At 43.8% G+C, this 19,242-nt stretch overlaps 1 protein-coding gene across 1 annotated transcript in view; it reads left to right on the top strand.

Annotated features, from left to right (window-relative positions):
* COL21A1 (collagen type XXI alpha 1 chain) overlaps positions 1–19,242 on the top strand; it is a 472,866-nt gene that overhangs the window by 225,729 nt on the left and 227,895 nt on the right. Inside the window, exon 10 of the mRNA XM_063916728.1 lies at positions 2,537–2,599. Coding sequence (XP_063772798.1) covers positions 2,537–2,599 — 63 coding nt within the window. The remainder of the gene's footprint in view (positions 1–2,536; positions 2,600–19,242) is intronic.

The raw sequence follows: 19,242 nt of genomic DNA, 5'->3' as shown, positions 1-19,242 counted from the left end.
CAGAGAACTTAAGTTTTGTTTTTTTCTTTTTGTCATTTGTCACCAATACACTCCTTTTGATTATTTTTTTATGTGTTACTGTGTATGATGTATATATTTATGCACTTTGTCAAGTTGTATATAATGTAGTTGTATTGAGGTGGATGTACTGTATTTGTCATCATATGGCAGACTTGGAGTTTAAGTAATAATGGAATAGTGACTAATTAGTCCATTTGTGACTGATCATATGAACATATTAATATATGAAGATGTATTATTGGATCTGCCTTATGTTGCCACTAGCAACAACCTCCATTTAATAATAGTCTTGGGCATTTATTTTTATTGTATATACTGGCTCTAATACCCTATATGGTTACATTGTGGGTTTGTACAGTACCTCAATTCTGAGCTTAATGGCAAAGGCTGTGAATACTTAAGTACATGTGATTTCTTAGTTTTTTTATTTTTAATAAATTTGCAAAAATCTCAAAAAAACTTTAGTCACGTTCTCATTATGCGGTATTGTGTGTAGAATTTTGAGGGGGAAAAATGAATATATTCCATTTTGGAATAAGGTTGTAACATAACAAAATGTGGAAAAGTGAAGCGCTGTGAATAATTTCCAGTTGCACTGTGTATGTATATATATATATATATATATATATATATATATATATATATATATATTTATTAGCACACGGGTGGGGGATATAGCGACCACTGGTGTCGAGATAAATAAATTTAACAATATATGAATATAAAAATAGTTCACAATTTATTCAAACACAATAAAAATTAAAATTTGTACAGAACATCTCTTTAAAAAAATGGGATAAAAAACAATATACACAATAAATCATAAATATGTAAAGTGCCAGTTGCAATAAAGTAAAGAGATTTTGCTTATTTGGAAATGCCTGCCCTACATGGGTAGCTAATAGCTATTTGGAAAAGCCAAATAGAACATTTGTTTTCCAAAAAACACTCAATGGAAAAGGAAAAAAAAAAACAAATGCCAAAAACAATGCAGCAATATTACAAAGAAAAAATAATTAACAAGAAAGGAGACATCATTTTATTATATTTTCATACTATCTGAATTTATAAAGTTCAAAATCTTTATCAGTGTTATACAGCAAATATACCGTATAACACTGGAGACGATTCTGAACTTTACAGTGGTTACTGGCATGGCACAGAAAATTAGATTTACCTTTCAATATGTAAGATGTGTTTAACAACTGTCAGAGTACAGTACAGTACCTTCTTACTACTAGTTTTGTATTCTGCTCATCTCCTTGGCTCTAGTTCTACACTAATCAGATAATGAAAATAGTCACAGCAGCATAGGCCATTTCAGGAGATGCTTTAGCTGGTGCAATTAAGAGCAGTAACCATTCCATTTCTGTGATAAAGTAAATGATGGCATGGCTGGAAAGTGGCTGGAACAGACGCCATGATGCGAGGCAGTTACTAAAGGCAAAAATGATGCACCAACACAGAGCAGTAATGGGTGGCTCCTATCCAACTGATACAGGAAGATTGTTAATTGCACCTCTATAATATCTGCAGCACATACATCCATCGGAATACATACTATATGCTGGCTGTCGGGATGCCAGTGGTCACATGACTGACCGTGGCATCCCAGCATTGAAGATCCCGACATAGGAGAGGGTAAGTATTTCTACCCCCCCCTCACCCGTGTCCCCTACCCTAACCCTCTGGGGGTGGCGGCTAGGGCTAGCCCTGGGGGGGGGGGCGCCTAAGACAAACCCCCACCCAGTGCCTAACCCTAACCCTCCTCTGGCCCTAATCCCCACACCGATACTCCCCTTCGGGATGGCTGCTTTCGGTAATCCGGCGCCGGTCTCCAAAGTGGTGTTGGGAGTCCGACGTCAGTCACATGACTGTCTGCATCCCAACAGCCCGGATGCTAAATGAATCCCCATCAATCTTCCTAAAGTAGATGATTAGATTGTAGCAATACATAGAATGCATAATATAAGTCAGTATGGAGCTGGCAATGACAAGTGGCAGCTTTCCTTTACTAGACACTGACTGCTTCCCCTGGTTCTAAACTGCCTGGATTCAACAATTCAGATATTGGGCCATATTTACAACAATACGTTGGGAATATTAGCAGTCGCGGTGCTTGGACAAACATCTGAAGGAGGCCTACAGAAAAAAAAGTAGTTTTCTCACATACAGTAAAATATGTTTATCATGTTGAATTTCAGTATCTAGAACTGTAGTATAAGATATATTAAAAGACAACTTTAAAATGGAAACTTCATTTTGTTTTCATATTTTTTGGGGGGGATAATGTTTAAGCAGCAAACATGGCATTAATGACTGTGTACAAGCTAGAGATTGGAGTAGCTCATTTTCCCTAAACTACACCTGGGCTCTCAGCCAGGGTCTTTGCTCCTGCAGGGGGTTGCACACGTCCTAAGGGTAAAGGTTACACATTAATTGCAAACAGTTTCATTTTCTGAGCACTTTGAGTTTACTTTAAAAGATTATCTAACATTTATCTGTATTTTGGTAGGGTGATCCTGGGCGGCCTGGCAATCCTGGTTCCCCTGGACAACCTGGTCCAGATGGTAAGCCTGTGAGTACTATAAGGTTGTTATACATATGCACAGTAAATGTTCAGATATTTCTCTTGTTTGTACCATACAGTGCTCACACACATGTACACACATACACTATGAAAGATAGATAATGCTGGTGTTGTATTCTCAGTGGAACAGTTAAAATGAATACTTAATTAAATTCAAAACACATGAAATTCATAGTTCAAAACTAGATAAACTTTAAGAGAGCTTCCATGTCTCAGGGTAATTTTGTTTTATATGGTGTGTTAGCAGAAGCACCAATATCTTTACCGCATTTGTCATTTTATCTGATACCCTTCAGGTTTTTTTTTTTTGAATGATTTTTTTTTCTTTCTGTTTACTGGGTAAAAGTTCAATGACTTTAAAATAACACATGCTGCAATACCATATAGTAACAGATTATACTAAGGTTCCCTTCTGCCAGCTTTTTTGCCTGCGCTTTGTCATGCCTCTTGCCACCCTGCACAAAACATATGGGTGGGGGGATGTGTGTTTTAAAGGGATGACGAATAACCAATCACAAATTCCAATTAAGAGATACAGTAGGTGCTACTGTTCATTTTAACTTTCCACCACTAAAGGTGTTGTGACCGAAACTGATTTGCTACTCCTTTACTACATAGCTAACAGAGCCCTGGGAGTGGCGAAAGTGTGTATCAACCAGAGCCGGGATATGGCTCCAGGGGGCCCAGGGTACTTTAGACGAGGGGGAGAACTATATAAATATACTGTGTGTATATATATATATATATATATATATATACACACATTCATACAGACATACACACACAAACACATCACACACAGCATACACACACACACACACACACACACACACACACACACACACACACACACACACACACACACACACACACACAGCATGCACACGCACAGCATGCATATACACACACACATACAGCATGCATACATACAGGCGTAGCTATGCTCATCGTGGCTACATCTAGGCACATTTGCGCATTGTTTGCCGTGATCGTGTGGCTGTATAAGCTGCGCACGCACCTTAGATGTGCACATGCCCCATTCACTTGAATGGGGTGGCAAAAGACATAGCTTGGCACAGCTAAGGGCAGACATTCAGGCTTGCCTAGCTTCGCCAAGATTGCATGTAGACATCAGATGGTACATCTGTCTGTACATATATACATACAGCACATATAGAACACATACATATACACACAATACAGCACTAATTCTTTGGCATGGAGAGCTCGCAGCAAGGTGATATACTGTAGGTGGCTTTGCTTCTAGCTCTTTGCTGGGACAGGGCTTTCTAGTATTAAAAATATGGGATGGGATACAAATTATACCTTGATTTTGCAAAGCAAGATTTACTGTCTAGCTAGATCACCCTTTTTGTGTAATTGTGATACCATTTTCTGTATATAAGTTTCTAGAAAATTTAATTTAAGTCAGTGTAAAACATAACAAATATATCTGGAGTGTCCTTTTGTGTAAAACATTGTTTGTGTCAAGTGACCTGAGTGTTCTTTGCCTTTAAAATATGTAATTCATAGCAGGGCCGGTGCAAGGTTTCTCTGCACCCTATGCTTCAGCCTCCCCCTGCCCCACCATCACCCCATCGGCCACCACAGGAAAAAATAAAACACAGTGGCATCCACAGGAAAAAATAATAACAAAATAACAAATACATTGTTTCCTTTCGGGGAAAAAGTAAAAAACACCTTGGCCTCCACAGGGTAAAAGAAACACACATTTGCCCTGATGGGAAAAAAACAAAACACTATGCTCACCAGTACATACCTTGCATTTAGCCCTTTATTATACAGCAAATTAATGTGCTCCTGCTAAGTACAAAGGGAAAATGTGATGGCTTCTCCAACATATATGCATGGCCCTATCTTAAAGTATCAAAATTATTATTATTGTTTACTTATATAAGTTATATAGTGCCACTAATTTGCACAGCACTGTACACAGAATATCAGAATTCATATCACTCCCTGTTCCACTGGATTGGGAGTAATAATCCCTAAAATGCAAACACACACAGACAAATCCACATAACCTTCCCAAATGTTTTTGGAGTGTGGGAGGAAACAGGAACACCCCGAGGAAACCCACACAAACATGCAAACTCTACACAGACAGACCATGACCATGAATTGAACTCATGACCTGAGTGCTGTGAGGCAGTAATGCTTACCCTATGCTACTGTTCCGACAATTGGATTATAACGTATAAAAAATGTTGCAGACTGTATAGAGAATACACCCTACAGCAGGTTGGGAAAGGGATCCTGACGCTTAGGATGCCAGTAGTCAGAAGAATGACAGCAGCATCCTGATGCTTAGAATCCCAACCCCTCGTTGGAAACTATGCTAACCCTCTTCCCTCCCCTACCTGCAGCCTAACCCTCCCTTCCTGTAGTGTAACTGTAATCCCCCCCCCCCACCCCTGCAACCCTCCCCTAACCCTCCCCTGGTGCCTAACCCTAACCCCCTACCCCTAACTCCCCCCCCCCCCAGCCTAATTGTAACCCTCCGCGGCATACTTGCATTTGGTATGCTGACTCTAGGGATTCCGGGACCAGGATTCTGAGCGTTGTCGGCTGCTTGTTTTTAGTATTTGCAGTTAGATTTCAGTACTAATATATGGCAAAAAACATAGGCCCTCATTCCGAGTTGTTCGCTCGGTATTTTTCATCGCATCGCAGTGAAAATCCGCTTAGTACGCATGCGCAATGTTCGCACTGCGACTGCGCCAAGTAACTTTACTATGAAGAAAGTATTTTTACTCACGGCTTTTTCTTCGCTCCGGCGATCGTAATGTGATTGACAGGAAATGGGTGTTACTGGGCGGATACACGGCGTTTCAGGGGCGTGTGGCTGAAAACGCTACCGTTTCCGGAAAAAACGCAGGAGTGGCCGGGGAAACGGTGGGAGTGCCTGGGCGAACGCTGGGTGTGTTTGTGACGTCAACCAGGAACGACAAGCACTGAAATGATCGCACAGGCAGAGTAAGTCTGGAGCTACTCTGAAACTGCTAACTCGTTTGTAATCGCAATATTGCGCATACGTCGGTCGCAATTTTAAGAAGCTAAGATTCACTCCCAGTAGGCGGCGGCTTAGCGTGTGTAACTCTGCTAAATTCGCCTTGCGACCGATCAACTCGGAATGAGGGCCATAGAACATGACAAACTGACAAATACGTTTTCTGAGCAGCAGGTACAGATGTCTTGTTTAGCCATACACTATATATCTTGTGAGTTGTGATATGCTATGTTGGTTAATTAACAAACAGTTTTTATGTTGCAAATATAGGGCAAATATGGCACATCCAGCCAATGTGGAACTACAAGTCCCAGCATATTCTGCCAAAAAGAAACAGGGCATACTGTAAAATGTAGTTTCACACCAGCTACAGGTGGCACATGGAAAAAAACTCCACTACCTACTTGCAAGGAGGAGTAACCGTCAGACGGAGAAGTAATCAATCAGCATCGATCACAGCCTATGGACCTACAGGTCTTCTATAGGTCTGTAGGACAAAGTAAAAGAAATGTCTGTAGTAGTATCACATGCTGGTGCTGGTCCCACAGTGACAGTTGGATCAGGCTGCAGACGCATAAACCACTGGACCACCAGGGCCCTTCCTGTAGATGAGGCAGACCAGGACATAAGTGACGGAGCAGCCTGGGGCGTATATGACATCCTGCCCCCCAATGCAGCCCGTCTTTTGCTGTATTGAAAACCACAAAAACAAAATAAAATGATAAAGTGTGTGTGTGTGTGTGTGTGGGAGGTTCGGGGAGGGAAGGCAGGGTGGGGGGGGGGGGGGTGCTCAGTGCTGCCAATGAATCTGCCTATACTCTCAGCAACTGCCGGCCTCTTGTGATACAGTATGTGTGCAGGGAACTTCTTTAACTAACAGAGTGTGAGGTATAGCAATACAGGTACTGGATGTTTCCCAGTGAGCCCTATAAAACATACACAACTACTCACACTGAGGCATACACACAGTAACACTCATACTGAGACACACACTGACACTCATACTGAGGCAGAGGCACATACACACTCATACTGAGACACACACATACTGACACTCATACTGAGGCAGAGGCACACACTCATACTGAGACACAGGCACACGTACACTTCTACTGAGATACACACACTAACACTCATACTGAGTCAGAGGCACACACACACACACACACACACACACACACACACACACACACACACACACACACTCATACTGAAACCCAGGCACACGTACACTTATACTGGGACACACACACAAACACACACACACTGACACTCATACTGAGTCAGAGGCACACACACACTCATACTGATTCAGAGGCACACACACTCAGACACACACACTGATGCTGAGACACAGACACACTGACATTCATACTGAGGCAGAGGCGCACACACTCATACTGAGACACACACACACACTCATACTGAGACACACACACTGACACTCATACTGAGGCAGTGGCACACGTACACTGATACTGAGACACAGACACACTGACACTCATACTAAGGCAGAGGCACACACACTCGTACTGAGACACACACTGACACTAAGACACACACACTTATACTGAGACACACACTGATACTGAGACACACACTGACTCTCATACTGAGGCAGAGGCACACACACACACACACACACACACACACACACACACACACACACGTACACACTGATACTGAGACACACACTGATACTGAGACACAGACACTCTGACTCTCATACTGAGGCAGAGGCACACACACACTATACTGAGACACACACTGATACTGAGACAGACACACTGACACTCTTACTGAGTCAGAGGCACACACAAACTCAGACACACACTCATACTGACTGACACACACACACACACACACACACACACACACACACACACACACACACTGATGCTCATATTGAGGCAGTGGCACACATGCACTCATACTGAGACACACACCATCATACTGAGACACACACTGATACTGAGACACAGACACTCATACTGAAACACACACACAGACTCATACTGAGGCACACTGATACTTAGACACACTCACACACACTCATGGGTGTTGTATGGAAGGTAGATAGTAACTAGGTCGACAGTGTCTAGGTCGACCACTATTGGTCGACAGTAACTAGGTCGACATGGTATCTATGTCGACAGGGTCATTGGGTCGACATGGTCTAGGTCGACAGGTCAAAAGGTCGACAAGAGTTTTTATGGGGTTTTTGTGTCGTTTTCTTCGTAGAGTGACCGGGAACCCCAATTAGTGCCACGTGTCCCCTCGCATGGCTCGCTTCATTTGCCATGCTTCAGGCAAGGTGCCTCGCTCTGCTACCGCTTCGCTCGGCACAGGTTACCGTTCCAAACGTAGTCCGCGTGGATCATTAAGTATGAAAAGGTTCAAAAAAAGAAAAAAATCATGAAAAACTCATGTCCTCCTTTTGACCTGTCGACCTAGAACATGTCAAACTAGAGACCCTGTCGACCTAGAAACCCTGTCAACCTAGTTACTGTCGACCAATAGTGGTCGACCTAGATATTGTCGACCTAGTTACTGTCGACCTAGATACCGTATCCCCACACCCATACTGAGACACACATACACACTCATACTGAGACACACACACACACACATTCATACTGAGACACACACTGATACTGAGACACATACCCTCATACTGAGACACACACACGCACTCATACTGAGACACACACTCATACTTAGACACGGGTATGGGTCGTTGGGTCGACACAACTTAGGTCGACAGTCATTAGGTCAACATGCACTAGGTCGACATGGTCACTAGGTCGACATGGTCATTAGGTCGACATGTGCTAGGTCATAGTAACATAGTAACATAGTATCTGAGGTTGAAAAAAGACAATTGTCCATCAAGTTCAACCTATTTGTGGTGTCCTATGCATGATGATTTGACTAAAATCTCTGACTGATGCTGCTGTCAGCCATTGCATTTTATCCCTATTTATAGTAACTATAATGCATGACTATGCACCATACCCCTGGATATCCTTATCCAATAGGAATTTCTCTAACCCATTCTTAAAGGTGTTGACAGATTCCGCCATTACAACTCCCTCGGGCAGGGAATTCCAAACACGTATTGTCCTTACCGTGAAAAAGCCTTTACGCCGTGTTGTGCGGAATCTCCTCTCCTCTAACCTGAGCGAGTGTCCACGAGTCCTCTGTGTTGATCTAACCAAAAACAGGTCCCGCGCAAGCTCTGTGTATTGTCCCCTTATATATTTGTAGATGTTGATCATATCCCCTCTTAGTCTCCGCTTTTCCAATGTAAACATGCCTAGTCTTTCAAGCCTTTCCTTGTATTCCATCGTCTCCATGCCCTTAATTAGTTTGGTCGCCCTCCTCTGTACCTTTTCAAGCTCCAGGATATCCTTTTTGTAGTACGGTGCCCAGAATTGTACACAGTATTCAAGGTGTGGCCTCACTAGTGATTTATATAACGGGAGTATAATACTCTCGTCCCTAGCATCAATACCCCGTTTTATGCATGCTAATATCTTATTAGCCTTCTTTGCTGCAGTCCTACTTTGGGTACTACTGCTTAGCTTGCTATCTATGAGGACACCTAAGTCCTTTTCCAGTACAGAATGCCCTAATTTTACCCCATTTAGTAGGTAGGTGTAATTTATAGTAAAATAAAATGATGACCGCGCTTATGTTTATGATAGCAGCTCCATCCAATAAAAGACAAAAATACACACTAAAAAGGAGCGCTTAATTTGGTTAGAACGCACATACCTGTAAAGAAATTGTTTTTGGTTAGTAAAATGTTTAGGCTCTTTTGTGAAATGGTGGTGGAACGGAGACAATAATTATTGTAACTGTGAATTGTGCCGGACAGTCTTTTTGCCAAACTATCCCTGCTGTCCCTATCAGTACCTCTTGCGGCTTGCTGTTAGATGGTCTCAGCGCGCTTCAGCATGTGTCACGGGTGTTATGTATTCCGTCTTCCCCGTTGCTTACGGCTGGTCCGGCTCCGTGTCTCTCGAGCAGCTTGATTGCTTGGACGCGTGTCAGCGTCTCGGCTGTCAGTGTTTGCATACACTGTTCTCCGTCTCTGCACCAAGTGTCTCCTCAGTGTTTGCATACACTGTTCTCCGTCTCTGCACCAGGTGTAATTTATGTTCTTGTTACCACAGTGCATTAACTTACACTTGTCTGTGTTGAAGAGCATTCTCCATTTGGCTGCCCATGCTTCTAATTTAACTAAGTCGCTCTGAAGAGACTCGGCATCCTCCTCTGTATTTATAGCCTTACACAATTTGGTATCATCTGCAAAAATTGACACCATGCTCTCTAGACCTTCTGTTAGGTCGTTAATGAAAATATTGAACAATAGCGGTCCTAATACTGAGCCTTGCGGCACACCACTTAGCACTTCAGTCCAAGTTGAAAAAGATCCATTAACCACAACGCGCTGCTTCCTATTATCTAACCAGTTTTTGACCCAAGTGCATATTGTGCTTCCTAGACAGGTCAAAAGGTCGACATGAGTTTTTCATACTATACTTTACGATCCACTATGGAGCCGGCCGGCAGAGAGGGGACACAGTACTTGCTGAGGGAGAACCACCTCTCTGCTCCCACTGCATAGCGGTGTGGTGGTGGATTAAAGAAAATCACTGGGTGGATACCCAGGACACCGGGTGGTGCATAGTGCATCAGCTGCCTTTCAGTCGGCTTAGCAGCGTTGCAGGACTATCCTCAATGCTGCTATGTGTGTCCATGCCGCCGGGTGCCCAGCTGCCACTGGCGTCAGAAGGGGGGTGCATGGGGTGCTCAGTGACAGGAGCTAGGTGCTGCACTGTAACATTACAGTGCAGCAACCCGGCTCCTGTCACTGAGCAGGAGCCGGCACTGCAGAAAGAGCACTCCCCGGGGCAACCCGCTCCTCCCGGACCCCCGTGTGATGAAAATGGGGGTTGCGACGGCTAGCCACGCCACCGTCCTGTGAAGCCATGCCTCTTTTTAAACCCGCCGCACCGGGTGTAAAGAGGCAGAGCGATGCCTCTGCCTGCTGCTGCTATTGCATGGGGGCTACAGGGAGGGAATGGGGTTGGCAGCTAACTGTCAAAATGACCAGGACTCCTGGCAGCCTCAGCTTACCGCCCCCCCCCCCCCCTCTCAGCTCCTGGCTCCCATAGGCAGCTGCCTAATGGAAGCGTCGGCAATGATTCATAGTATTTTTAACACTGGCGGATAAAAACATCATCTGATTTTATGTCAGTGAATGAAATATGTCTTGAAACTAAACATCCTGTTTCCCATAAAGTTTTGCTTGTATTAATCCTTTATAAATGTTTTAAGCTGTAGTTACAGTTAATCCACTCTCTATATAAAATGACCTGTAAAGGAAAGTATTAGGCTCTTTTTTATGACTGGAAATAAAATATCAATTTAGCACCTATATGTTTTGCCAACTAATAGAAGGAAAGACCCTTTTACGTTTCAGGAAATTTTTCATGTTACATAATTGCTTGCTAGAATACAGTACATTTGGCAATATAACTGGAAATGTTTATATTTGGATAATTGGAAAAACCATTTTGATTCCATTAATATGTTTTAACTTTGATATTAATACTGGTCATATTACAGTTTACTCTGGGTCTAATTCAGATCCGATCGCTGCAACGCCAGCGATCACAGTCTGATGCCCTTTGGCCCAGTAAGATGCAAATCGATTCTGCCTGATTGACAGAGACAGGACTCTGTCTGCCGTAATATGTAAAAAAGGGGACTCTGTCTGTCGTAATGTCTGTAGAGTTTAAGTTTATAAAGCTGTAGTGGAGCGAAAAGAGCCATTGTTTGGTTCGGGATCAGTATGATATTCCAGCTACAGGGATCCCGGAAGTCAGGAGACCGACACCGGGATCCCAACAGCTGGAATACCGGAGCCGAGCACAATGTGTCCCCTTGCAGGCTCGATGCATTCGCCATGCTTTTGGGTCACAGTGGAACAGGGTTATATTCCCCCTTCGGGTGGTGGCGTGGACCATCACCCGAGTGGGGATTTTGGCTGGCGGTATTTCACCGGGTGTTCGAAATCCGGCGTCAGTTTCCTGACCTCCGGGATCCTGACAACCGGCAAATTGACTTCCTCCTGTTTGGTTCCATATGTGGATAATATTTTACTATTGTAGAAATATATATCAATTTTTCAACATCAATGGCAATTTTTTATTATTGTACTCTTTAATTACAATGCAGATACCTGTATCACATACTCAAATTTTGCTATTCGCCATGGCTTACCAATATCCTCTACACACGCTCATGTACAGTTTGCTCTGAGATACCATTACCTCTCTCTCACATATGCTTATATATCTCCTTATTTATTGCTTCCCGTTCAGCTATATTGTTATGGTACATTCAGCTAACTTAGTTAACCCAAAACCTCTACTATCATCCCTCTAATATCACATTTTATTTCTCACCACTCATCCATGCACACATTTTTCCAATAGGGCTTTTGTCTTCTTCACTCCATCAAGACTACAGTAAAAATCGACTTATGGCTAAGTAAATATGTAATTTCTCCTTATTTATCCTCCTTGAACTCTCTACTGTTTATGATACAGTTGATCATGGCACTATTCGCTCCTGATCTACTTCCTACCTTTTTAAATGCACCTTACGTGCCTCTACTACTGACACAGCATCCACTCATTCTATCTGTTGGGATTTTCCCAAGGCACTGTTCCCGGCCCTCTGATTTTTTATTTTTCTACATCTTTTCTTGGTTAATTAAAACTAGATGTCCAAACACAACCCAAACTTCAACCTGTTCAAAACACAAGCAGTAGTGAATTTAGACCTCATGGGGCCCTATGCAAGACACCAATTTGGGCTCCCCTATCCTCAAACAATCCTACCCCACCCCCAGTCAGTGTATGCAAAATCCCCCCCAAAAGAGGCATGGCCTTGTGACAACACAATAGTACCCTCAATTCATATTACGCCACACAGCAGTACCGCTTACTCACATTACACTGCATAGTAGTGTCCCTTATTCATAGTGCGCCACACAGTAGTACCCCATATTCACGGTCTCCAGTACCTTCTGCAGTAATCAAGCTCTGTGCTGACAAGGAGAAGGAGAGCAGGTCCTGGCTTCTCAGATTCAACCCTATTAGTGGGCCTATAAACTCCAACATTTCACAGCTTAAAAAAAGTACACCTAAAACATGGCACCAAGGGGCATGTCAGCTAGAAGAGGCATGTCCTCATGCGTCACCACAGGTTGTGTTTTTGCCTACACTGGAGGTGGCATCATAGAAACATAGAATTTGATGGCATACAAGAAACACTTGGCCCATCTAGTCTGTCTTAAATACATGTACATGCACACACTAACACACTAGGGATATTTTTGGTGGGAGCCAATTAACATACCAGTATTTTTGGGGATTGTGGGAGGAAATCAATGCAAGGATGGGGAGAATATACAAACTCCACACAGTTAGGGCCATGGTGGGAATAGTACCCACGACCACAGTGCTGTGAGGCAGTAATGCTAACCATGGGATAATACCACGTATGGGTCATGATGAAAATAACACATCCCTGTGGCAGTGACAGCCCTAGCCTTTACCTCACTCCCCATGGGCTCTCTCTCCACACAGCCTCCCTAATGATGTCCCACCCCCCGCTCTGCCCTCAGAGGCTCGGCCTTAACCTCAGACCAGACCAGAGCAAGTGTTGCTGGCATCATCGATATATGCACACAGCCTGTCTAGTCCAGGGGCCTCTTGGCCAAATTCTACAAGTCATGTCTGAGCAATGCCTGCTGGGACACGAGGCAGATTCTTTTTTTTCCAGCACCACCAAATTGGTTGTGGGCAAAGCTTAAAGGCTCACAGAACGGAACCACCTGTATGATCATCAGCGCTGCGGGAGTCTGTCCCAGCAGCACTCAGTGTTGCCATGGAAATCTGGTAAAAAAAATTGGAAAGTATGTGGGGCCCTAAGCGACCACTGTGGTCGCAGGCCTTTCTCTTGTCTATTTTGCTCCTGTGACCCAAGCACACTCCCTTGCTGTCATCCTGGTATCTGCCCTCAATTTACCTTCACACATCCAATCCCTTGTGCTATTGTCATGAATAGTACAGCATAGAGGCTGCCACTCTTGTTACTCTGTAAATTCAGAGATGTATCCACATGTTGGTAGCCAAATGGTTATCTGGAGATAAAGTCTGACACAAATCCACAAATTCAGTAATCAGGTATGCAATCTGGAATCTGCCAATGGATGAACAAGAGATAAGGTTATGTCCAAAGCCAGGGAAAACAACGTGGAAGTCAGATGAAGCCACGGTTGAGTCCGGGTGGTCAAGCGTCAGAGCATGGGTCGCAGGACCAGCTAGACTAGGGTGTGAAGCACAGTAACGGCACAGGAAGCAGAGGAGATGTGACTAGTCCTGTGTGTGGCCAGTGCCATAAGGGTGTGTACACCCCCTACACTATTAGCCCCAACGTCTTCCTAAATACATAATATAGTAGAGTAATTACATAATTTTGTGAGGAAAATAGAAATATATGCCGGGGTGTAATGGGAGTCGATAATGCAGCCCATGAAATTATCGCACTACATCAGACATTACAAATGTGCATCTATGTCCCGGAACTGTAATGGCGTGAATCTATTTCCTTGCTTCTGTGTATCAGATCCAAGTTGTAATGGTATGAAGACTAGAAAACGTCTGATATTTTCCGATCAGCTAAAATTAATTTTAAACATATGTGCATCATTTTCGTTCCTACTGGAATGCGTTTTTTTATTTAGGAGGTCCACAATATGAGAGAAAGTCACCCATTGGCCCCAAAAGTCGCATCAGTGGGGCATGACACACCCTATATAAACCTTACACCCTCCAGTTTGTCCTTTGAAAGGTTGTAGGTGTTTTGCAGAGGATCAGGCGGTTAGGAGGTAGCAGTAATTTGTGATTTCTGAGTAAGTATGCCATCTAGGAAAGTGGGTAAAGAGAGGAAGAGGTTGGTAGAGAAGGAGGTCATGTCCCAGCAGCAGCCTAGAGGTAGGATAGGAGGAGGTGCAGATGTCTGCTATGGAGGTCACTGATGAGGAGGATGGAGAGGCTGGGACATCAGCACATGGCAGGACCAGGGCCATGCACAGTGCAAGGTGAACCGCACCCTGGTCCATGCCATGGTGTATGTGTACCCACACCTGCTGGGTGCCCAGGCATACAGGACTCCTGCATCCCAGAAGAAGGCCATGTGGAGGACAATCCAGGACACAGTCAACATGGTCAGCTCCTGCCATCAGGACCTGAAGAATGTGAAGAAAAGATATGGAGACAGCAAGATGGTCTTAAGTCCGAGATGGCTGAGGAGTGCCGCCAGAGTCTCAGGACAGGATGAGGCTCACTGGTCCATTACACAGCCTTTGAGGAGTTCAAACAGATCATCCCTCTGGAGGTCCTCCCAGGAGTGGATATAGTGGACATGGACCGCCCAGCGCCAGCATCTCGTCCTGGTAATTAAACTGAAAAATTTCCCTTTTAAGCGTAACAACCTAAAACAGTGTCATGTGTGCGTTTTTTTTTAGCCTCAATACGAATAAATGTATATATTTTAGATCATTTTTATGCAGGGAAAAAATGCGTAATTTTTTCTTTAACAAATAAAATGATTGGAACTTAAATTAAAAGTTGCCATATTGTCCCAAAGATATTCTGTATTCATGCTTACATTGTTAAGGTAATGTAATTCAGTTATCTAGCATGGTATTTGAAGCCTGTGCATTGGTAGGTGTTTCAGATACAGTAATTGTAGGTTGTTTTTTGTCTCCATTACAAGTGAATTTATTTAATCTTTTTTAATCCTTTGTAAGACCTTCTCATGTGCTCCCAGCACTAACACTCCCCCGTCAAAAGCTCCTCTGGGCTTACCTCTTCCACAACCGGTGGCCTATTCAACAAGGGAAGACAAGAAAAAGGATGACAACACTACCATCATTCTCACTTCCGTGGAGCCTATGCTCCATGTGCTACTACCACTGCAGCTTCAACCACCACCTGGTATTTATGGAGCACCAGACCAACCAGCTGGACTGTATTGGGCAGCAAATGCGACAGATGAAGAGAACTGCGGTGGTGGCACAGGCCACCCGCACTCGAATAGCCCTGCAGATTAATAATCAACCTGCAGGAACTGACCCAGGCCACACAGGAGTGGACAGAGGTGGTCCTGGATCAACTACGGGTGACCTAGGAGTACATGCAGGCCATCAGGGAGCAAACCCAGATGTTTGCGGCCCTGCAGAGGTAGCTGGAAGCTCAAAGAGCAGGCTGTGAAGAGCCAATTACAACAGCTGCAAGCTCCCTCCGCTCTGGCACACAGAGTGCCTTACCATTTGCCCCGACAAGGCGCAGTGCCCACAGGGGTGGGGGGGGGGGGGGGGGGGCATCGAGGGGTCAAGGGGCTTCCTCTTCCCAATGATTTTTATTTTTCCCCGTTCTTTATTCTGTGGCTATTTATTTTCAGATTAGGGAAAGTGTCCTTTCAAAAAATGTGTTTTATTTCGAATCAAACGTTCAGTCGACTGTATCATCATCCTAAATTATGTTGCAGTGTTTTTCTGAAAAACACTGTACCATAACATGTTGTGCAGATACACTTGCAATTAGACACAGAAAATAGCCATATCGCATATCGTAGGATTCAGCTGGATCTGTTCTTGTGACTTAATACATTTTTTTAATATGAATTCCTAAAGAAAGGGAAAGAAACTAGTTAATGCTTGGGTGCACACATTCCTCAACTAAATAATACATTTAAAAATATAAACTTTATTGATCATCTTAAAATCAAAAACCCCAATATATATGTGATATATCGGCTTTAATGCTCCTATTATGGTGGTCATTCCAAGTTGATCGCAGCAGGATTTTTTATAGCAACTGGGCAAAACCATGTGCACTGCAGGGAGGACAGATATAACATGTGCAGAGAGAGTTAGATTTGGGTGTGGTGTGTTCAAACTGAAATCTAAATTGCAGTGTAAAAATAAAGCAGCCAGTATTTACCCTGCACAGAAGTAAAATAAACCACCCAAATCTAACTCTCTCTGCACATGTTATATCTGCTCCCCCCTGCAGTGCACATGGTTTTGCCCAGTTGCTATAAAAAATCCTGCTGCGATCAACTTGGAATTACCTCCTATATTCGTAGAGGAAATATATATGTCTTATTTGTTATGGGATATATCAATCCTTTATTATATCAATTCAACAGGCAAAATATTAAAATAGATAAGGAAAAATATGAATATGTGAAAAAGTCAAGAAATTGTACATGTGAATAAAGATTTAAAAACAGAGCTGATGTGCTCCCTTATTTGTGTTTCTGTGTTTTTATTAATTTACCATTCATGAGCGTTATTTATGGTATTATAAGCACTTATAGTACTGGGACAGTACTTAACTGACGTGTTTAGCTAGATACAGAGCCTGCTATTTTATTTATCCTTAGACATTTTCAGAATTGTTCTTGTAATAGATAATCTGTGTATTATATCTGCAAAACGTGATTCAAAATTATATGAATGTATCAAAAGGTAATGTTTATAAACTTCTGCCACATCCTGCATGTTCCACTAAGTGATACTTTTTATGCAAGTGAATGGAATATTGAAAATAAGAATTTACTTACCGATAATTCTATTTCTCATAGTCCGTAGTGGATGCTGGGGACTCCGTAAGGACCATGGGGAATAGCGGCTCCGCAGGAGACTGGGCACATCTAAAGAAAGCTTTAGGACTAACTGGTGTGCACTGGCTCCTCCCCCTATGACCCTCCTCCAAGCCTCAGTTAGGATACTGTGCCCGGACGAGCGTACACAATAAGGAAGGATTTTGAATCCCGGGTAAGACTCATACCAGCCACACCAATCACACCGTATAACTTGTGATCTGAACCCAGTTAACAGTATGATAACAGAGGAGCCTCTGAAAAGATGGCTCCCAACAATAATAACCCGATTTTTGTAACAATAACTATGTACAAGTATTGCAGACAATCCGCACTTGGGATGGGCGCCCAGCATCCACTACGGACTATGAGAAATAGAATTATCGGTAAGTAAATTCTTATTTTCTCTAACGTCCTAAGTGGATGCTGGGGACTCCGTAAGGACCATGGGGATTATACCAAAGCTCCCAAACGGGCGGGAGAGTGCGGATGACTCTGCAGCACCGAATGAGAGAACTCCAGGTCCTCCTCAGCCAGGGTATCGAATTTGTAGAATTTAGCAAACATGTTTGTCCCTGACCAAGTAGCTGCTCGGCAAAGTTGTAAAGCCGAGACCCCTCGGGCAGCCGCCCAAGATGAGCCCACTTTCCTTGTGGAACGGGCTTTTACAGATTTTAGCTGTGGCAGGCCTGCCACAGAATGTGCAAGCTGAATTGTACTACAATCTAACGAGCAATAGTCTGCTTAGAAGCAGGAGCACCCAGCATGTTGGGTGCATACAGGATAAACAGCGTGTCAGATTTCCTGACTCCAGCCGTCCTGGAAACATATTATCAGGGCCCTGACAACATCCAGCAACTTGGATTCCTCCAAGTCCCTAGTAGCCGCAGGCACCACAATAGGTTGGTTCAGGTGAAAACGCTGGAACCACCTTAGGGAGAAACTGAGGACGAGTACTCAATTCCCCCTGTCCGAATGGAAAATCAGATAAGGGCTTTTACAGGATAAAGCCGCCAATTCTGACACGCGCCTGGCCCAGGCCAGGGCCAACAGCATGACCACTTTCCATGTGAGATATTTTAACTCCACAGATTTAAGTGGTTCAAACCAATGTGACTTTTGGAACCCAAACTACATTGAGATCCCAAATTGCCACTGGAGGCACAAAAGGAGGCTGTATATGCAGTACCCCTTTTACAAACGTCTAAACTTCAGGGACTGAAGCTAGTTCTTTTTTGGAAGAAAATTGACAGGGCCGAAATCTGAACCTTAATGGACCCCAATTTCAGGCCCATAGACTCTCCTGTTTGCAGGAAATGTAGGAATCGACCCAGTTGAATTTCCTCCATCGGGCCTTACTGGCCTCGCACTACGCAACATATTTTCGCCAATTGCGGTGATAATGTTTTTGCGGTTACATCCTTCCTGGCTTTGATCAGGATAGGGATGACTTCATCCGGAATGCCTTTTTTCCTTCAGGATCCGGTGTTCAACCGCCATGCCGTCAAACGCAGCCGCGGTAAGTCTTGGAACAGACAGGGTCCTTGCTGGAGCAGGTCCCTTCTAAGAGGTAGAGGCCACGGATCCTCCGTGAGCCTCTCTTGAAGTTCCGGTTACCAAGTCCTTCTTGGCCAATCCGGAGCCACGAATATAGTGCTTTCTCCTCTCCATTTTATCAATCTCAGTACCTTGGGTATGAGAGGCAGAGGAGGGAACACATACACTGACTGGTACACCCACTGTGTTACCAGAGCGTCTACAACTATTGCCTGAGGGTCTCTTGACCTGGCGCAATGCCTGTCGAGTTTTTTAATCATGTGGACGACTTCTGGGTGAAGTCCCCACT

This window comes from Pseudophryne corroboree, chromosome 4, assembly GCF_028390025.1.
Source record: "Pseudophryne corroboree isolate aPseCor3 chromosome 4, aPseCor3.hap2, whole genome shotgun sequence".
In the NCBI taxonomy this organism is placed as follows: domain Eukaryota; kingdom Metazoa; phylum Chordata; class Amphibia; order Anura; family Myobatrachidae; genus Pseudophryne; species Pseudophryne corroboree.
This window is presented reverse-complemented; position numbering and strand designations above follow the sequence as displayed.